This window comes from Amblyomma maculatum, chromosome 6 (assembly GCF_055883805.1).
Source record: "Amblyomma maculatum isolate TAMU_Amacu chromosome 6, ASM5588380v1, whole genome shotgun sequence".
In the NCBI taxonomy this organism is placed as follows: Eukaryota; Metazoa; Arthropoda; class Arachnida; order Ixodida; family Ixodidae; genus Amblyomma; species Amblyomma maculatum.
The window spans coordinates 66,810,146-66,832,842 of NC_139349.1; the positions used below are offsets into that span (position 1 = coordinate 66,810,146).

Consider the following 22,697-nt stretch of genomic DNA (forward strand, 5'->3'; position numbering starts at 1 on the left):
TGCAAATTACGAGGCACAAGAATGTCTTGGCGACCAATTTCGTGTACATATTAACCGGTGTTTCGCTGAGTAGCTTCAGGATCGGAAATGACCGCACATATGTTCTCGCTCCTTCTCATTTCTTGCTTCCTTCCTTGAAGAGAGAGAGAAAGGACGTCCTCGCCCAAAGAACAGCACCCTCCCCTCCAGCTACCATACACCCTCCTCGTCTAGGGGGTAAAACCTGTTTGGAATGCCGTAGCGTCACAAGAAGAGGGGGTGGCGCAACGCTGCTACTCTACGGTCAGGTCCTCCGCCCTTCCCCTTTCCCCTTGCCCTCTTCCGTCCTGGCCGGCGGGGACGCCGCCGCGGGAAGCACGAGAAGGGATCGACCAGCCGTACGACGAGTTCGGCACCGCCGTGTCCCATGGCGACCGAGACGCTGCATCGTCGTACTACGTGCCCGAGACTCGCGTCGTCGCCCCTACGGTCGAGCCTTGGTTCGAGCCGTGGTGCCCGCGCACGCCGACCATGAGGATTACGCTCGCAGTGTACGCGGCCGCTACGCTGGCCGTGGCGTGGCACCTGGTCGTGTCCGCCGCCGCCGATGCCGCGGTCACCGGCGATGGGAGAAGCGGCCCAGGTGAGCAGGTTTCCGTTCTTGCTTCCGAGCGGCCGATGTGGCCCGTCCCCCTTGGGCTGCCTCTGGGAATGCTGACACAGCCGAGGAAGGAGGGTCTCGTCCGGCGCTGACCGCTGCTGTGCCGTGCGCGCAGGGGCAGCAAGCAGAGTAGCCGCAGATGTCGCGCATGACACTTGTTTTGAGCGTGCCTCAAGGATGTGACGTCCGTCGAGAACGACGGAAGTTGTGGCACGATGGCTGCCGCTTGTGGAGAGCAGCTGTGAGGAGAAAATATGTGCTTGCGAAACAACACATCCCGCTAGATGTTACAGTACAGCGCAACTTAACGCAGGCTTTGACAGCTGGAAGCCAATTAAATGTTTAAGTTTTCTATCCATCTCCTTCTCAAGATGCTGCATGTGCTGTATCATTTAACTTTAAATGCTTTTAATTTACAATCAGTAAAATTCTGGCGGATAGTGTTACGACTAGTTGACATACGACTGTCAATGCTGGCATGTTCGGGGGACGAAATCTTTTTGTTTAGCGTGCTTCTTGCGGCGTTCTAATCGCTGTTCTTTACTGGGGTAGTATGGAGCAAGACTGTATAGTATGCGGTGCACCTAACAGCAAAAAGCACGATGCCAGAACTGCGCACGCTTGAAGCACGGAAAAACACACTTGTAATTCATCAAAATAGTAGTAGTAAGTGGTTCTTTATTATAATAGAATAAAAAAACAATAAAGGAAGGAAAAGATACAAGAATGGCAAATGTGATGTTCTGCTCCTTAAATACGACCAAGACTAAACCAAAAATAAAACTGCGAGATATGACTCCCGCTAGCATTTATAATATCAAATACAATAGTCGGACTGCCTTTGAACATACTAGAAGCAAATAAACAAAGCACAGCACTATACGCTTGATAGAGCATAATGCTTGGCTAAAAATAAACCTGTTTTCCTCGCGACACGTCGACTTTACAAAACCATACCATCTATGGGTCTTGCAGCAGGGCATGAAGTTTTGCTTATGTATCTCCATATATTTGCGTTATGCCGACTTCCTTTCTTCCCCCCAAAAAATGAAAAGCATTATATACAAAAGACCCCTTCTTTCTTCCCCATCACATCAGTGTAACCGTTTTCAGATCGCATAAACAACGTGGTAGCATATGGGATTCCCTCGTTTGCTTTTTCTTAGACCCTCTCTCCTATTCACGGTATTATGTATGACCAGGAAACCAATAAATTTTTAGTCACGACATATTGCACCAAAAGGGACTCATTTTACCGCCGATGTTCCTTATGCAGTCATCTCTACAAAAAGAGCCTGCTGATGAGCCATATAAGGTTTTCGCCAAACCGCCATCACGTCCTGTGCGGTAATCAATCAATCTCCCATGTACAAAGCGTACAGACTCCTTGAATTTGCGCAAGAGCCATGTGTTTTATTGCGATAGGCCGTGCAAAGAAAGCCAAGTCCGACTGGCCGCAGACAGAGCTTTGCTCAAGGACGGTGCCGGAGGGTAAAAAAAAAAAAAAAAAAAAAAAGACATTGCTGTCGCGTAGTGTGCATTTTCATGTTACTTTCTTCTGCCCTTGACTAAGCGCTTCCTCTTCTTAGCGCGTCCATTTTATACGCTTATCAAGCACTGTTCATGATGTCACTTGGAATCTCGGCCTCGAGACCACAAGCATTGTGAACGCGTGCATCATTTTGCTCGTTGGTGACGCTGTCTAGAAACTAGACGTCGTATTCGGCGTCGAATCACCACTATCAAAGGAAGTGAATGAATACCGTTATCTAGGAGCAAACCCTGCATCAATTTTGTGTTTTGGTTTCTGTTTCCAGGCCGCAAAACGTGATAAGCAACAAAAAAAAAAAGAAATGAAAGGAAACGACGTCCCTACGACGTCGATTTCGGGACGTCGATGGAACACACGCGTTCGTACGCACCTGCAGCGACCATAACAGAAATATTACGGCGAATTTCAGAGAGGAGCAGTACCTAAACTTACAGAGCGCGTAGCAGCCGCATAGGGGCTGTTATTTCAATAGTTTTTAAGTACGGATCATTATGTGACAGACTGGAGTTGCTTTCTTGAGGGTCACAGTATCCAGAGTGAGCACAAAAGCGATTGCCTACATTGATTAGTGTTGCCATTTGATTGGTGTGCATTTATCTGGCCTGCCTGATTTCATCAAGGTACTGTCACTGACGGCTGCTACAGCGCAATCCCCAATTGATTCTAGAAAGAGAAGAAAACAAAAGCATTCGTGAGCCTGTTACTTTCTTTCCACAGGAATTACTTGAAACTAGACCTCTCAACAAGACAGGAGAGTTTATGTTTTACATTCACTCTGGAACTTTAAGTGATTCACTGTGGGCTCAGCGCGTGTTTGTACTCACTGAAATAGCCCTCACCTCTTCACAGTAAAAACGCACGCGCGTTAGATTTACAGCTATTGGCAACCACAGTCTGTAGCTCTAAAACACGCGGGTCGATGTCGAGTGATCAATTGTTTTTATTATGACGTAATGTTGGTTGTGTATGATTTTTTTGTATGCGCTTGCTGAAGCTCGTGTGAAATCCATTATTTTGCACATGTTTTACAAGCTATACAGAGCAGTGCGAACCTGGAAGAAATATGAGTGCTGGGTAATTATTTCTGGTACCTCAATGAATTTATATTGCATGCAAATCTTAGACGCTCACATGAGCTGAGAAAAGCGAAACATAAAAAGGAATAGATTCAACAACGTATACAAAAAAAATCGCGGACACTTAAGTACGATGCGAAAGTGTTGATGTCAGATAAACGTTCGAGCGTATTTTGTTAGGCTCGTTTAATAATAAATCTCTGCATTTTTGGTAAAGAGTTACTTCACGCATACTCTTTACCACACAGTTGTAAGGTTCCACATTATATGAAAGACCACGCTACGTGAACATAAAGCTCTACTTCAGCTAAGCCGCAAGAAAGTGCCGTGGCCTAAGGGTATGCGTGTCTGACTTCAGATCCAACGATCCTGGAGGATTCGATTCCCACCTTAAAGGAGCTATCCGAGATGACAGCTCCTGCCAACTCTCCTATGTAACGTGGTCTCGTGACGTCACACAACCCGCCGACCAATCAGTGCACGTTCATGTCACCTGCCAACTACTACCTGTCAGAAGCATGTCCGTGATTGTTCACTCACAATGCTGACGCCGGATTATGAGGAGAATATGAGCTTAAACGCTATAGGGTTAAAAGGTCCAGGTAATCGATATTAAGCAGTGGAAGCCTCTGCTTGTACAAAGTTTGTCGTACGTTTCTTTCTCATGTTAGTTATGCAAATGTAAATTCTCACCTAACAGTGTCATTGTCCGAAGATTTTAACGCTCTGCGTCTTGCTTAATTATATGTAAACGTTTATTCGTTTGCATCATGCCTCATACGCATGCAGGATTGTCCCGGGAACTTCCTTTCATGTACACCCCGGTACGGAGCAATGCATTGTGGTTTATCCCTTCCATAAATAGAAAAGAAACTTCAAACGTGGTTCACCTATAGAGAATGCTCAAGACAAGATACCAAGTGACAGAAAACTGCAAATAGCGAATTTCGTATTCTCACATGGACACGATTTCGCGTATTGTGTGGATGGAGACGAATTTAAAGCCCAAGACAGTAAAGGTCGGCGGATGTATACTTGCCTTTTGCCAATGCAAAGATCAAGCCCTGATGATTACTCGATATTAAAAAGTTTCAGTCCAGTTTTCAAATTCAGTTTTTCACACAATAGCAGCAAACTTTCTGGCTATATACATAAGGAAGTCTCAGAATTACGTGACAATTAGAAAGAGCGCGGTTGAGTCGGGGGTGGTTAAAGCAAGCAGCACCAATGGTAGACGATGCCACATCATTGTAAGGTTTGGTTTGTGGGGTTTAACGTCCCAAAGCAACTCAGGCTATGAGAGACGCCGTAGTGGGGGACTCCGGAAATTTCGACCACCTGGGGGTCTTTAACGTGCACTGACATCGCACAGCACACGGGCGCCTTGCTTTTCGCCTCCATCGAAAAGCGGCCGCCGAGGCCGGGATTCGATCCCGCGTCCTCGGGAACAGTAGTCGAGCGCCGTAACCATTAAGAACAGCAATCAGCGCTACAGGGAACATTTCTTCGCTTTTGCCACCCCCTTCACATTAACGCACTTTATCCTGTGCACTCCTCAATTTCCTTTCACCGTTTGACAGGCAACTGACTCTCCCCTTCCGGAAGAGGTCAGCGCGGTAACGTAACTTGCGATGCACCTCTCAACGGGTGGACCAAATCGAGACAAAGAACAGTACGTACGCGCCTGGCTGGAAACGAATAAGGGCTGGATAAAGAGAAGGAATGAGAGAGAGGGATAGGGCCGTGTCGCAGCGTTACGTCGGCGTCGCTGAGCGATGACCCGTGGCCGTCACTGATGAGGGACTGCAAGAAGAAACATCGATGCGCATCTCATTCACGCTTGGTCTGACCCTTGGGCGGATGCACTTCCCTTGTTGGGCGCTGCGACCGCAGGGACTCTCGCTCGCCGTCTACTTCGTCAGCGACGCGCAAGGAGTACTCGGAAGTGTCCTCCCTTCTGTGCGGGTTAACGCTAACTCTCCGGACAGCACACACCATCGCCCCAGTATTGGAGTAATTTGGCAGTAGTAGTAGTAAAAACATTTATTTTAACAGAGGAGTTCGGGGCACGCAGGCCCCTGGGTAATTTGGCAATGCACTGGGCCGGAGATTTCGAACTCTGTCCCAATATAGGACCGACGTTTTGTGCCGACTTGGAACGGTGAGGAGCTGCGTGTGACGCTTATAAACAGCCAGATTAATTACGAAGGCGGTCAGTTTCACACCGGCCCAAGAAAACATATATGTACGTCTTTCCTAGAGGGTTTCACGGTCGTTTGTTTTTGTATTAAAACGACGGTGAAGCATAGAGGAACCAATGAATCAGCTAGAAGGAGGCATTTTGCTCGATTTTATACCCTTACTCGAAAGTTTCAGGGTTTGCTTTTGAGCCGCGTGTCGAACAGTCAAGAAATACCAGCAGTTGTAAATTCCGGGAGAGAAACAAAAAACTCAATTGGTATCATACGTCGTGATTTCCGATTGCATTCGTCACAAAATATTTAAGCGAAAACAAAAACAAACAAGACAATTTCGTCGCCATAAGAAAATGTTTTTCGCGAACCTTAATGCTCGCTGAGAACTGGTTAGCATTTAAAGAGTCCATGTTCACTATAGAAGAACGCTCAAAATAATACAGATATCCACCAACTCCCAACTCGCCCAGTAGTTTGTTGCGGTGACTACAGCCAACGAGGTTCTGTTCAAATTTTTACTCTTCGACTACATCACCTGATTACTTAAAACTGGATAAGCGCATCTCCCTGGATATCTGTCGTCTACAGCATGCAGGCCCACGAACTAAAATAACGCGATAATCAACGCCAACAACTGGAGCTCTCCATGGCGTTGGTATTGCGCTCAGTGTAAAATTCATTACACGACACTGTACGCAACGAGAGTGCCAAAGCTTACTTGGTACCATGCTGCAGGCTGAGTATAACAAGTCGCAATCAAGCAAGAACAGAAAAAGAAAGTTCGAACGCGCTGTATTTGGTTGGTTGCGTTAAGCTTAACGAATTCCAAATGATGGCCGTTGGGTTCTGCACGAAAAAAGAATAGCGGCGGCTCGATGCTGACGCGATATAGCTGTGCCACAAATTATACAGGTGCTAATTATAGTCGCCCATTGTACCACCGAAGCGCGCACGTATAAGAGACGGGATAATTACAAGTCCACAAGGTTGACAATAGACGCGCGGCGCGGTCGATTCATTGTTATAAAAAAAAAAAAAAGCAATCGTACAGTTTAGGAGCCCACTGTGGCTGAATGATTCAGCGAAGCCGCCTACCCAGGTGGACGAAACTGATTCTAAGCTTATGACGGTCACGGTGAGCTCTAGGAGCTCTTCACTATAAGAACTCTCATAGTCATTTGTGTCCTTTGGTACGTGACAATTCATGTTCCAGTAACTTTCACAGGCAAAAAAACATCACAAAAAGGCGCCATTTTTGACGTAAAACACACACACACACACACACACACACACACACACACACACACACACACACACACACACACACACACACACACACACACACACACACACACACACACACACACACACACACACACACACACACACACACACACACACACACACACACACACACACACACACACACACACACACGCAACGACAAAGCGCTGCTGATGTTTTAATTCACTAGTGTAAAAATTTGTTGCGCGATAGCGTTCATGGTAGGCGACTGCGGCTCTCCTTGCGAATCTTAGCTGGTGTACAACACTTCGCTATTCGCTTTATCGCTAATCCCTTAATTTCTGCCTCTATTATCTTTGACGCACTCATTAGTATATACAGTCATAATATACCATATTACATGAAAGACCATGTGACATATATAGAGAGTATCGGAATAGTATCCGAATCCCACGAACGTATCTGTGTGGCCTCTAGGGGTATCGTGTGAGACTTCGGAATCGAAGGCCGGAATCAGGAGTGTTCGATTCCCATCTCATTTTCCCACCTAAAAGAAGAAGCCCGAGTTGGCAGCTCTGGTCAACTCAGCCATTCCATGAGATCTGGTGATGTCACAGAGGCACGGTCGTGATTTTAAGGCGTTCATCGAAAATCCGCGGTGTCGTTGTCGGCGTTGTGATCGAAAAATCACGAGCATGGCACTGGCAAGCTGGCAGCTGACATGGCCGAGCACTGACTGGACGTAGGGCTTCCTGACATTACATTTGGCAAGAGTTGCCAACTCGGGCCTCAACTTCCATATGGGAGGGTGATGTCAGAACCAGCCTGCCAGGAGCCTTGTATTCGCATAACTGCTATGCAGACACGTATATACGGCTTGGTTAAAGCGGGACTTATTTATATGTGGGTAGCAGAGTTAAGTGTCCTCATAATTTCGTTATTTGCTCATCAGTGATAGCAAAGGAAAAGATTACGGTTCACTACTATCGCGTTAAGGACCTTTCAGTCACCCGGCGGCAGCTTTGCGTCGAGGAACCCACATCATACGTGACGTCACGCACGAATGCCTCCATGGGAAGAAAAAAAAAATGAATGCACTTATTCTAATACCACTTCAAGGTCAGTGTGTATATCACAAACGGCCTCGCATTATAAAGTAATTCATTTGACTTAAATACCAATTTTAATGTTCTGATCGGGATTCGAACCCACGGTCTTAGAGTCTCCAGCTAGGCACGTCGGCCGCACAAGACATATTTTTGCTCAATTGCAGCTTAATAAAGTGGTAATGACCAACAGCCACTTCGTGTGGAGAGGAACCGCTGAAGCAAGTCATTAACGCTATCACGTCATGTCCTTACGAGAGAGCTTCAGTGTCATGTAAATTGTTTTTATCCCAGGCAAAGCTCAGCTTGTGCAATGGTGAAATGGACGCATGTTAGAGCGCTATTCAGTGAGCGCATGTGCATACTGCCGTTACTGCGCACTGTTGTCCTGTCTTGTGCGATAAGCCACGAAGCTAAGGTAGCCGCAGCCGACACATACGGTGACATACGACGAACGGACAGCAAGGAAAAAAAGGCGCATGAGCTTCCTCAGGTTATAAATTTCTCACAATGAAAGTTACCAGCAGAGAGTGACCATTGCTGTCTTCGCCGCCTGTGAGGAATGAATGTACCAACAAAGCCAAGCGTATTCTCCGGCGGAATACTCAGTGGCCAAAAAATGAAGCCCCCCAAGAGGAGCCTATTCCATCTCGCGTGACCGCTCCTGCGGTATGACAGAGGCGGGAGCGTGAGCGGGCAATCCGCTTCAGCCGCCGGAGCGTGTTCTCCCCTGGCACCCCTGGGGCTGTGGCTGCCGTTGGGGCCTGAGCAAAGACGCGCTCCGCTGCACGCACGGAATATGGAGATGGGCTGAGCTGAGGACTTGCATGTGGACATCCTCGCCGTGCAGGAATACACGGAAAGGCTTCGCCGTTGCTTCGGCGGGACGCGGTGACGGCGCGCCCTGCAATGATGGTGGAGAGGAAGGAAGCGAGAAGTGTTAAGGAATCGACGCCGCTGCGCACGATGAGCGGCCAGATGAACCGGTTCGGGGAAAATCTACGGAAAGCGTAGATGGAGGTGGGCCTGCCGCTGAGTCCTCCGTGTCGATGCCTCTTACGTCACCAGTAAAGGGCTCCGAGGATGTGATGTCAGAGACGTGGGAAGACGGCAGGGGAACAAGACCGCAGAATTACGGCGTCACTGCGTGAAGTCAGAGCGCTGAGCTATAACAAAGCGAAGAGGGGTGAGGAGGTGACAGAAATTATACTGTTGCGACTCGGACGGTTATGTTCATGCGAGTTAGCTAGGTGGGTTATGAAGTTCCTAACTGAAATTCCTAGCGTAGATTGTGCGCTTTCTGGGTGCATTCGTCATCGTAATAACGATAGTGTGAATAAGTTGTCACGCCTAGGTTCTTTGGTACTTTGAACGCTTTTAGAGAGTGATGTCATGTTGCTCATCTCCATATACGCTCTAAGCAAAAAAAAAAAAAAAAAAGGAAAAACGACAACTTGCAATGTTTATTCTTCGTGAAGATCGGTTATTCCGTGTAGAAACTGAATGTTACTCTGAGCTATGAAAACATAAGAGTTAGTTATTAAAAGAAAAGTTCCTGCGGAATGTTTAATCATTTGGGGCTTAACGTTCAGCCGGCTATTTCAGCGGGAGCTAGCTTCATATAAATATCAAAGAAGCGTCCTACGCCATATGTTTCCTCTGCCGTTCGCCGGCACCAAAACTTGCATAAGTCTCCCCTTACCGGTGTCTATACACCCAATACCACACTGTGCGGGTTGGCTGCAGGTATATTTGCAGCAAGGGTTTTATGGCATGTTATGGATGAGTCCAAGCAGCGTTCGGTGGTGCCGCACTTTACAATAAGGCCTGCCTCGATCACTTTACCCCGACTCCAGCCTCCTTTTTATCTTCGTGCTTCTTGGGATGTCGGTTGACCTAAATTAATCACGAGCCTATCAACGCCTATCACGAAACCGACACCGCATATAGCCGCCGTGTCCCTAATTCGTGACTCCTACTGAGTGTTTGACTTTGAATCACGAGAGGCACGCTGCTCAGCGCTGCCAGGCACGGCCGCAGCACGCGGAAGGAAGCTAGACCCTATCGGTTGCCCTCTTCGGCCTCCAATTGACGCTGCACCAATGTCAAGCACGGCACGCCCGTTTCGCGGCGGCTTCGTGACTGGCGAGCAAAGACAACACAACACCGTGCTTCCCCGTGCAGCAACTTTACCTCCTCCCCATCCAGTCCGGATGCGAAGTCGTGCCGGCGCATGTAACGCCAAGCAAGGAGCGATACCCCCCCATCCCCCCGGCCTCTTGCCTGGCTTCCTTTCTTCCTGTCTCCGAAAAACACACTTCAAACAAGCTTCCCGCGTTCTCTCATTCTTATTGTTGCCGCGTTTACAGTCTTCCCTCAACACTCCGACATGTGCGACGAATTGCAGCGGGTCGACGTCCCCGCATTCTCACGTAATCGAGAGTGGCAAAAACGAAGAGGCACGCAAAGGACTTCGCTGCCCCTCGGTTTCGTTGTTTTCATCTATCTGGCTTGCACGTCGCAAAGTAAGAACGTAAGCCATCTGTCGGCATTTCAACGTACGACTGTAGCTAGGCCTTTGTTGCCGGCGTTCATTCTTATAATGCACGTGCACTATCGTGCGGAGTCGATATCGAGGGACGTCGTGACTGCGTCATTGAAGGGAACGTTTGAAACCGGGCAAAGAAAGAGAGAATGGGCCGAGCGTGGCTGGCCTTTATCTCCGCCCCATTACCGATCATTGAGGCTTTCGCGATCGAAATCGCATTTATGCATACAAATACGGAGTGAAAAACACGCCGCCAGTGCATGGCTGGATCGTGACACTCGAGAAATACCTGGTTTGGTTGCGCAGCATTTCTCCATTTCCGGCACACACAAACGCAAGTGCACACGCTTTTTAACCTTGACTTCATATTTGGAGACGTAGAAGTATGCCATCGTCGTTCGCATTCGCGCAGTTTGATGAGATCATTTTACCGTGGTCATTTCCTATTGCCCCGTTCTTTCTTCCTTGCTTTTTCTTCTGTTTTGTCGGGCTAGCCGTTTTATGTCCTGCACGACGGTCATCAAGCCCTTGCGCGCTCATGTTTCGAGCTGTACTCGAAGTAATGTGACCGCGTTCTTTTCCTGCGAGCTCACGGCGATCTGTAGCCTGCAAGTCACGGAGAACTCCATGCGCTTGCTGTTTGGCCCACTACGCTTAAACGTGGACACATTCTTGATGCGCTGCTTGTGATTCAGATCGTTCGCTAAGTTATAAAAAAAAATTGTAAACAGGAATTGGAGACCAATTACGCACCTACGTTTGCGCGAAATTTCACAAACCATATCCTAACCACGTGAATTCACCTTAAAAAAGCGTACATTTTCAAGATGAATCGTCAACAAGCTCAGGTTTCGGCTCTGTTAGCCAAGCGAACATTTCAAACGGTATATGCGGAGCGTGTTTCGTGCTAGCGACATCGATCACGAACGCAAATGTTCAGCTAAGGCGCACGGTGACAGATTTGCCATACGGGGACATAGCTGGTGAAGGGTCGCCCTGTTGCTTCTAGCCCTGAACGAGTATGAACGAGGAACGAGCACAAAGCAGCACCTTCGCATGCGTCAACCTCTGTTACCTTCACTCCGCCCTGCCCCCTCTCTCTCTCTCTCTCTCTCTCTCTCTCTCTCTCTCTCTCTCTCTCTCTCTCTCTCTCTCTCTCTCTCTCTCTCTCTCTCTCTCTCTCGCCCTTTGGGTGGGATCCGTCGCCCGTGGTGCATCGAGGTCGTTGTTACTACGATGACGCGTGTCCCCTCGGTTTCGGGGTGGAGTTCAGCTTTCCAAAAGAGAAGTCAGGGCGCATCTCCTCCGTGACCTGCGTACCTCAGTGCTTCGCGCCGTTCTTCCGTTTGCAAAAACAACACGCGTCAAATGAACTTCCTGGCAAGGCGTATGAGGAGTAAGCAGAAAGGGTCCGCCATCAAATTTTCTCTTTAGGCACCTTTTTGGCTTCAATGGGAGGGCAAGAAAAACACCCTAAACAGTTTTCCTTTTCGTTAAGTTCTACGACCATGTACAGCCAAAATAGTAGGCAACAAGAGCAGGCATTTTAACGACTTAATACCGACGGAATACGCGTCACATAATACGGACCACTTGCCGATAAATTAAGTGGCAATTATGACTAATTCCACTTGTAGGCACTGCAAAGATCGTGAGAATACATAATTTTTAAGCTGGCGGGAAGCAAGGGAATATGCTGCTGCCTTAAAACAGTGCGCAATTATTTTCACAAGATCGAATAGAATTTTGAAAGCCGAACGCGACTGGCATTGTGATTATATTGGAAAATTTATTCTCTTCGAGCTGCTCTAACTCTGCTTTTTAACAAGAGACAATTCATACTTTCTTTCGCGTTCGAGAAAGCTCCTGGACTTGCTTTAAAAGCGTCTTTCCGCAAAGAACAAAGTATTTTTTTCTGATTGCAGAACTTCATTTCTGCCTGCAAAACGTATTAATGGTGCAACTGCGTATCTTCCGTGCGCTTTCACATGTTTGCCCCGCCCAGGTGGCTCTGTGGTTACGAAACTAGACTACTGAGCCCAGGTAAAGTGGTTTGATCCTCGCGGCGGCCGCTTGTCGGTGGAGGCAAAAATTAAGGCGCCCGTGTGCTGTGCGAGGTCAAGGTGGTAGAAATTTCCGGAGCCCTCCACTACGGCGATTTTCAGGGTTAATGCCAACTGGGGGTTGTGTAAAAACGCTTTTAGTGAACTAAACGAACAAAACAAAAACAATGCATTGCCACTACTATATAGAATCTAACAATAGCCACTCCTCGTTCAACAAATGCCTTAAATCACTGCTGGACAGTGAGAAATGTTTTTAAGGAACACGAAGGACAGCAAGTCCTGAACGTAGGACTGACACCATCAATGAGTAAAGAGTACCTGAATGAGCTTCCTCGGGCTTAGAAATTCCAAACCTCTGACTTCAAATCGATTCTTCGGTGTCCAACAGCTCTGACAAGCAGCCCTCCAAAGCAGCTCGAATATATATCTCATCATCTAATCTTATGGCACACCTGGAATCAGTGAATCAGTTAACTTTTTCAGCCTCGAGACATGGTTTAAGAAAAATTAGTTGTGGTTTAACTCTGGTTAACCCTAGTTGAATTGCGATATCAACGGCGGAAGCTTCTTTTGCCTGCTACATTATTCCCCTTTCATGCCCTATCAGTGTAAGGTGCTACATTATTGGGGACACTTAGGTTCTTCTTGTTCTTCTTCTTCTTCTTCTTCTTGTGTCCAACATCTCTGACAAGCAGCCCTCCAAAGCAGCTCGAATATATATCTCATCATCTAATCTTATGGCACACCTGGAATCAGTGAATCAGTTAACTTTTTCAGCCTCGAGACTTGGCTTAAGAAAAATTAGTTGTGGTTTAACTCTGGTTAACCCTAGTTGAATTGCGATATCAACGGCGGAAGCTTCTTTTGCCAGCTACATTATTCACCTTTCATGCCCTATCAGTGTAAGGTGCTACATTATTGGGGACACTAATAAGGTGATTTCGTATCAGAATCATGACGCAACCGTTCTTTTTGCAGCGGTCTGTGGGATTTCACATCATTTAGCTTCCCATTTGCCATCCATCGCCTAGAGAAGTTGTAGGGTATAGCTTGCGACACGGTTTGGAATCGACGACGCATGCACCACTGGCACGTGTCCACCGAGAAGTGAGATACCGTGCCTTCCTATCGAAAAAATTAGAAGAGTTCAACGCTGCTGAACCGAATAATGAGCGAAAGCAATGGCTGCGGGTGATCGAGCATTCTTCTTCTTCTTCTTCTTCTTCTTCTTCTTCTTCTTCTTCTTCTTCTTCTTCTTCTTCTTCTTCTCCTTCTTCTTCTTCTTCTTCTTCTTCTTCTTCTTCTTCTTCTTCTTCTTCTTCTTCTTCTTCTTCTTCTTCTTCTTCTTCTTCTTCTTCTTCTCCTCCTCCTCCTGCTCCTCCTCCTCCTCCTCCTCCTGCTCCTCCTCCTCCTCCTCGACTGATCAAAGTCAAGCGTGGCCTCCGCCGGGACTACGCGACGGCTCGAAACATGGCGCAGTATTGCTATCGCAATAAAACTGATTTCAAGCGAAACACAACAAACCCAAGTTAGTCATTTATTGCAGTACATGAACGACTATTATCAGGTTGATATCTTTTCAGACCCCTCGAAGGCGTTTGATCATGTCTCCTATAATGATTTATTGCTAAGCTTACCTGGCCTTGGGATAACGCAAAACTGCTATCGAAGATAGAACACTTCTTTAAAGGTAGTGAACGATTCACTTGTGCTAAGAATCGAAAGTGCCCACGCTGGAGCACGTCATGCTTTATTTCTGAAAGCGCCGGGCTGTCCCTTTTATTATCCCAGTTTACAATATATATCCCAATCAAATAGTTTAAACTAATATTATTCGCCGACGAATTGGTGATATATCACACTGTAATGAATCAAAATGACTCGTACGTCCTCCTCGTACCTCCACCAACAAGACCTAAACGTTAGCACACTTTTGTGTGAAAGTTGGCTTGTGGCTATTTAATGAAGTTTTGAAAGACATATAGGTTGTTTAAAACATCCATACTTACGTCGTTAGACCTAGCGAGACGTAAAACCACGAAATATTTTCCTCTTTCAAACTCATTCACACCATATATACTACCTCATCTCTTTCCCTATTACCTACATGACGTCATAAATATGTTGTTACTCACATGGCGTAATCTTTACCATGGGTAAAACATATTTACAAACAACAGGTAAACGACAGGTAAAATGACAGCGTCACTTTTCTACATCATGCTTCGTGATCGTATTATCGCCTGTATAGATAAGCACAAAGACATTAATGCTCATTTCTGAATCACTTACTGGGGCCGTGGCAGTTTTACCTCCAACCAATATGGGTCAGGCCATGTGACCTGTCGACTACCACCAGGCAGGTACATGCTCTTCATTTTTCGAAATTGCGATGCATCCAATGGGGGTGCAAGGTTTGGTTTACGGGGTTTAACGTCCGAAAGCGACCCAGGCTATGATAGACGCTGTAGTGGAGGGCTCGGAAATTTCGACCATCTGGGGTTATTTAACGTATGACATCACGCAGCACACGGGCGCCTAATTTTCGCTCCAATCGAAAGGCAACCGCCATGGCCGGGATTCGATCCCGCATTCTTGGGCACAGTAGTCGAGCGTTTTAACCGCTTCGCCACCGCGGCGGGGCAGGGTATGGAAGGATCCCGGATTTTTCGATTCCCATCTCATCCTTCCATATAAGAGCTACTCGATTTGGCAGCTCACTTCACTTCCACCATACTATCTTGTCTCGTGACGTCACACAACCCACCGGCAGCCATGTCACCTGCCAAGTAGCACATGCCAGAGGTCTGCTCATCGCTTTTCAAGGCTGCTAGACCGCAACCCGTATTCATCTTTCATTAGGGGCCTACATTCCCTTTACAAATACCTGTTTTATTTTTGTGTTGTTTTTTTTTTAAATGAAAAAAGCATAGCTAGCCCCATTGGAATAAAAGCCGTCGGGGTGCGCAAAAGTGGTACAAGAAACCATGGGCATGCGCCCTGCATGGGATGTTTGGCTGGCGAAATAGATTTCCGGCTCCCAGGAGGCATATCTGAGTGTCTGTGTATCCGGTCGTCCTCATGAGCGTGCCTTTGGCAGGGAATAGATTACAAATGAAGTGACAGGGCACCGATTGGTCGGCTGTTCGTGTGACGTCACGAGACCACGTGTCATGGCCGAATCCGCAGGAGCTGCCATTTCGGACCGCACATTTCAGAGGGGAATCGAACTCACTGGGACCCTTGATTCCCGTGTGGGACACGCTACTCATAGGCCACGTAGACAAAACCGTTAGGCTAGGTGAAGCGGGGATTTATACATCTATGTCACTCCTGTCAATCTGGTTAGCATACATCGGGGTCACCCTCACGAGCATGCGTCTGGAACGTGGTAATTCGTGGGTGACTTGGCCGGGCTATGAATGTTGTGCCGGCGGCGCCATCTATAGCACGAAATTCGACGACGTCCGTGGTACGAAATTCAGATGACGTCCCCAAGACGGCATACGGTGTCACAACGTATGTGGGAAGACAGGTATCGTCCTTAATGATGAAATGTAGCATTACTCAGTCCTTTACTGCAACGTACTGTGAGGTGTACAGCATATGATATATTTCGCATAAACATGAATAAGAGCCACTATAATGCTTTCGCATTCTCACACGTAAGCAGTCGTGTCTGCACCGATCTTTTTAGCATACAAGCGATTTGTTGTCCAACCACTAACATTCTATATTCAAGAGACAGCAATGCCGTGCCGTGGTTCATTTCGTGACTTGGTAATCGTTTTCAACATTCAGACTCAACTTTCCGGCGTCTGCATCATTGTGGTTCCGCAAAATACAGCTATCGAGCAGTACGTGCCACTAAGAAATAGTTTTCGAATATAATTGCTATAACAGTGAAATAGTAATTTAATGAAGAGTCTGTCGAAGGGGATACCACTCTAACGACTCCGAAGTTAATGGAAGGCGAAGGAGGTGGAGTACTAAAGAGCGCTCTGACAAAACCGTTTCGCACCCAACCGCTATTACTGAATACCAACCAGATACACAGGAAAATTAAAGCAACGCCGACCTTTATACGTTTCAATTTATCTCGTCGCCGACTTACTTGCCGTAGCAGGATGGCTTGAAAAACCAAACGCAGCGTTTGAAAAAAAAAATGAGAAAAATGAGTACTAACAAGCGATCGACAGCAGATGCCTAAACCTTAGGTTGTTGCGGACTGAAATTCTCCGTAGTACTTGCGAGCGCGCTGGTATCACCTCCTTGCTGTTGAGTGCCACAGATGCTTCTCCGTTCTGACAATGTGACAAGAAGTTAGACGCAATGTGTCATTATTTTCGTTTTATTTTCATTTAATTTTTTCCGTCTGAACTTCTTCGCATTTTTTCTGAATCTTTTGTTTACTTCTTCTTCTTATTGTAACCCTACGTTTCTTGTGATGCATTTTTCTTCTTCGTACCACAAAAACAGGCAGTTGGTAGCGAGCGCATCATCTGTGTGAACATCTTGGTTTAATTCTCTTGTGTGTGTGTTGTGTTTGTGTATAACCATGCAGAGCCAGAAGTCGTCGGAGTGAAATTCTCCATTGAACTCTACTGACGAAAGTGCAGACACCGAAGAAAGAAAGAAAGAAAGAAAGAAAGAAAGAAAGAAAGAAAGAAAGAAAGAAAGAAAGAAAGAAAGAAAGAAGAAAGAAAGAAAGAAAGAAAGAAAGAAAGAAAGAAAGAAAGAAAGAAAGAAAGAAAGAAAGAAAGAAAGAAAGAAAGAAAGAAAGAAAGAAAGAAAGAAAGAAAGAAAGAAAGAAAGAAAGAAAGAAAGAAAGAAAGATGAAAATTTGTTTGTTACAATGTTGAGATTCAGAAGGATGATGAGCAAAGGCAAGGCGATGGAAAAGCACAAAAGTCGTACTGAGAGCTATAGTTTGCAATTTTTCCGGCCCTAAGACAACGGACGAACAGAAAACGGATAACAGATCACTGAACTTTCCAACTATTTTAAACTGCACGTGGCAGCTTATCTACGACGGACAACATAACAAAACTTTCTTCGTTGGCAAGAGGACAGCACAAGTAGTAAACCCACTGTGAACCGTAAAAGATCACAGTATTTTCATGTAATCGCAGGCTTTAAGTCACCGCGGGATAACTCGTAAGATCTGTTAGCCAGGGAAGGAACAAGCATGCATGTAGCATTGCGTATACGGACATGCAAATCGAGGAGAGGGAGAGGGGGCGTGGTCGGGCAGAGCGCAGTGACGCAGCACTGCGGTCGTCATTAGCAAACAATGCGAACCCAGCGTTGCGTCACACATTGCATCGGGACGCGGAAGAACAACGGTGCGTCCCAGCGGCACAATCGGATATGTTTTGCGCCATCGGATGACGCGAGCGCACCGTTCCTTGCGTGTCCCCGCTACGAGGAAAGTGACTGGACACTTCGCCTCCATGTGAGGCAACGCGAGTCGGCATGGTGCCCGCTGCAGTGCTGCTGCAGGCAAGTCGTGCTGTCGAGGACCGCGATGTATAGTATACAGACGTACAGCCTTTGTCAAAAGTTTATAGCCCGGAGGGTTTGCTCTTAAGCTGTATATTATAACTCCTTTAACAATCGTGGAAGTCCTAACCATTGGAGAGGGTAGGAAGAAAAATCTTGTCTTCAGCAAGTTTGGAAACCTGGGAATGCACTACGAGCCACATAGTATGTCTCAGAAGTAGACCCCATGGGCTCTAAACTTTTGACAAAGGGTGTACGTTGCGAAGGACGGCGTTTTTTCCTCGTGCTGCCATGGGAAGACTTCGGGAAGTGATAAGTTTTTGAGGGGTCACACACCGTCTCAAAGGTCACATGACGTCTTCTAATGTGCTTTCCAACCTTAGAGGAATCTGCGACTAAATTCTCGGCTGAAGGATTCGCGCGGAGGTAATCGAGCAGTTGAGAGTGCGTCCTTCTATTTGCTCCACACTTCTCTGCTCGGCAGTGCTGTCGTTCACGACCACAACTCAAGACAGAAAGCCGTGTCAGCTCATGGCTAATCTTAGGAAAATTAAAAATGAACTGAATTAATTATTTACTTATTTGAGAGGACACTTAAGCTTCGCCTCTAAAGAGCATGACGCGAAAGCGACGATGGCTTCCTTCCGCGGTTCCTCTTCCGGGTCCTCGTTCGCGTGTTCGCACTTTGCTACTCGCCCAATCATTGATCTGTGCCGATATCATCTAACACATACTCACATACAGTTGTAAGGTGTCACATTATGTAAACGATCACCAAACGCCGGTATATAAGTCCCCGTTTGAACCAAGTCGTACGCACGTAGTACCTGAGTGACCTAGATGTATAGTGTGTCTGATTGGGAACCATGATTACCGGGTTCGATTCGCTATCATCCGCCCATCTCAAAGGAGCTACCATCTTCCAGAGAGAAATATGCTCGCGAGTTCCAGTGACTTCAGCGATTCTTCGTCCAGAGCGCCGCGATGCCGGATTTTCTAGGTTGGGTGAAAGTTGATGCATACAGATTCTGCGTTCAGTGCCCCGAGAAGATAACATGCATGTTTATAAGCTGTCAATGAGGAGAGTGTGGACAAGTTTCTTTTTCGCAAAGCTGGTATTTTATTCACCTCATTCCACACACTTGCAAGAATTCTTACATCACCGTGGCATACACAATACCCCCCAATGCCACACCCCATACCATACCCCCCATACCACATCCATACCATACCATACCATGCCATGACACACCATACCATGCTATGTCATGCTTCAGCATATAGTGCTACCTTACCATACCATACCATACCATACCATACCATACCATACCATACCATACCATACCATACCATACCATACCATACCATACCATACCATACCATGCCACACCATAAAATTCCGTATCGTACCGTACCGTACCACATCATACCATATTATCCCATTATCAGGCAGGAGATAGCATTTGATAACACGCTCCTTAGCACTACGCGTAGAATAACAGACACATAATCGTTGCAGTACTTAATCCTACAGTTCCTGAATTCAGTGATGCCATACCTAACAGCGAAGTGGCACCTATCTGTTATCCGCCGCAAATGATAATATAATTGCCACTGCACAATGTTTATAGCCTCAGATCATTCGTGGCGAGAATTAGCATCCTATTATGTGTATATCATCACTCGAAAAGTTCAGGACGCATTTTACTTGAGCAAATCAACAAAGTGAAAGTTTGGCATCGTCAAGCCTTTCACAAGGCTTCCGGCCACCGACACGCGTTTCGTCTGGTTACCTGCCTGTGAAGCAGCCAGTGCAAAGGGCGAGTCTTCTTTGTTTCTCTCTCCCACATTCGGGTTTTCACTTGACGCTCTCCCCTCTATAGCAACTCGCCGCCAAAGATTCTGGTTCGGAAAACCAGACTTCGGGAGGAGGGAGCGACTCACGTCGTTATGGGGCTGGCTGCCGTCGGTTAACTTTTGCTTCTTCCCGCCGCTTCGTCTGCGCACTCTCAGCTCGGTCGTAGCACCTCCGGGCGGCATCTGCATAAACAAAGATCGGACGAGGCGAGGCAGCAGGGGAGGGCGGTCTTGGTACGCGAATTCCGCGCGTGTCGTTCCGGCTATTCGCCGCCGCGACCGCAGAGCCTGGGACGAAATAATCCGGCCCGCCTTGGCTCCTCGCAGCCGCGCCGTCGGAATTCCTGAGCGAGGCGCCAGACGGGAGCAGCCGATTCGCGTGCAACGGTGTATGGACGCAAGTGGACCACATGGCCGTGCCTGGTGTTGTCGCTCGCGACATCTGTGCCTTGGAACCTTCGGTCCATGTGTCATTTTTTGATGCATCAAAATGAAGAAAAAAGAATGAAGCCCCAAGGCCCTCCCGAACTTGCCTGAGACGAACTCACTTCGTCCCTCAAATATAAGTGAAAGCTCTTCCCCGCAAATCATGTGGCTAGGAATGGAAACTTGTCAGTTGTGCAAACTCATTTGTGGAAGGTGTAAAACTGCAAAGTGTGAAAGCATCGAACATACTGCCAGGGAGTCCGTGCACTGCGGCAACGGGGATGAACAAGCCGCCTGCTACTTTCTACGTTAGGATGATTCTGACACCCAGCTGTTGCAATGAGAAGTGATCATCATGACTGGCTGGGGGAAAGAGTGGGAGGGTGGGGGGGGGGGGGGTATGACAGCTTGGAACATTACTGCTGACACGTCGTTCAGAGGCATACTATAAGACGTCTTTAAAGGACTAATTTTTGCCAGGCTACTTGTCGAATTGAGCACAGTGAGGAATAATCAAGTTTATGAGATGTCCGGATGAAGTTCCACGAATTCAAAAAGGGCTGCGTTTGTGCAGAAAAAAAAAATAAAAAACGCTTTCATTTTTTCTTTCTGATGGTACTTGTACATTCAATAAATTTACGACTGAGCTCTCTCTTCTTCAGAACCTTGGCTGATATGAACAAACAGGCAGGTGACCTCTAAAAGCTCTTGCACGCAAGGCCCGTTTCTACCACAATTCCCTTGATATAGTCTGTAAAATGCAAGTTTCTTGAGCTGAAAGGGAAGGAAAACAGTGACCTGTATGGCTCTGACATGACGCACTGTGGTGTCCGATGAGCATATATAGCGGCTCAAGCCACTGCGATCAAAAATGCGGCGATTGCTATCGGTGCTTGAACGCGGCTGATATACAGTGAACCTCATTTGATTAGCACTTTCTTTCCCCATACAATAGGGGCGCCTCAATTAACCGTCCGCGATTCGCTTAGGGTTGAAATCGCTGTCATGATACAGTCAACTCTCTCGAGCGGAACTGAAACATTTCTAGTCTACTTAGTGTTGACAGGGCGCGAACGTCAGTTCGCATAAACCGAACGCTGAAATTAGGCGGCTTCGAATTACCGAGATTGGCAGTGCGGACAACAGCTCCATACGTTTCCATATGCTCGGCGCTCATTCTCGTTATTGGCCAGACAGGGGGTGAGGGAGAGCCCCTAAAGCACGCAAGGGAGGGAGGGGGCCGCCCGGGTGAGGTCACGCGCGGCGGGTGGTCAAAGCGTTGTCCGCGGACATTCCGGCCGATTCGTGCTGGACCAAGGAGAGAGAAAGAGCTAGCCATGCCAGCTATTCTTCGTTGTCTCTATTCTTTTTTCGTTTGTTTCATATCGTGCGTTGCGTGCTTCGGGCTCCGTCTAATGACCCAAGGCCGCCGCCAAACAACTGTTGACACGGCAGGCGTCGGCAGTGCCGTAACACAATCGCCTCCCGAACGATGCAGACTCAGTGCGATGTGTGTATGCCTTCTATGGCCGGTTAGTTTTCGCAATGTTGCCGAGCAGAGCCATAATTGCCAGAACTAACGAACTGCAATGCCGGTGCAAATGACAACGGGGCTTATCAGCAGCGCTATCTACGGATGTAAGTGGCTGGTCCTAAATGAGCTGCTCTGTTCTTGTAGCCAAAGAATCTTGCGCAGTGCGATGTAAACTGCTGCGACATTGAAAAGTGAGTCTCATTAAAGTTTTGCTGAGTATGTATAACGTCGATGTGCAGCTATTACAGACTGCGTACTTTTAAGCGTGAAACTCCCCGTGTCACCGAAGAGCACGGCGCTTTATCTTGTTAGGGTAGCAGTAACAATGCAAGGACGCACAAGTTGCACTGCGGCGAGAAGGTTTGGCTGCAGTGAAAGCAGACGCTTGTGATGGCCGTCGTTCTGCTGTTGCTTGACTGTTGAGCTGTGCCCAGATATGCCACTAATCAGATATTGGACAGTTTCCATGCATTGGGAGAGCTTCTTTCATACACGTAAACTGTCTGCCTGATGCGATTACAGGTATCTCGCACATGGGCTTATCTTCTAGCACTTCTAACTCGAAGTTGTTGTTTTTTTTTTTGTTTTTTTGTCGAAATACTGCGCTCCTCGAAGTATTGCAGATATGACAGAGGATGTCGTTAGCTTCATTACTCAGTGCACTCAAACAACTATATTCGTGAACACTTTAACGAAAGCGCGTGAACTCTGTCCCGTGAACCAACTTCGTGACTAAATGAGGTCATAATTCACATAAGTGGCTCCAGAGTGCGGAGATCGGCGATAAACAAAACGCTATCTGCACACACAAACGTAAATCGCATAAGCTGATATTGGACATAGATGTATAACGCTGCTATTTTCCTGTTGGTCAAAAAATTGTCGGTGCATATTTCACTCTCTCTCACCTACATCGTCACAGGACATACGGTAACCCTCGTGTAAGCACA

General features: G+C 47.1%; 1 protein-coding gene across 1 annotated transcript in view; it reads left to right on the forward strand.

Annotated features, from left to right (window-relative positions):
* Positions 1–342: 342 nt before the first annotated feature.
* Positions 343–22,697, forward strand: part of LOC146185922 (uncharacterized) — a 70,557-nt gene continuing 48,202 nt past the window's right edge. The window contains exon 1 of the mRNA XM_084606854.1: positions 343–622. Coding sequence (XP_084462980.1) covers positions 511–622 — 112 coding nt within the window. The 5' untranslated portion in view covers positions 343–510. The remainder of the gene's footprint in view (positions 623–22,697) is intronic.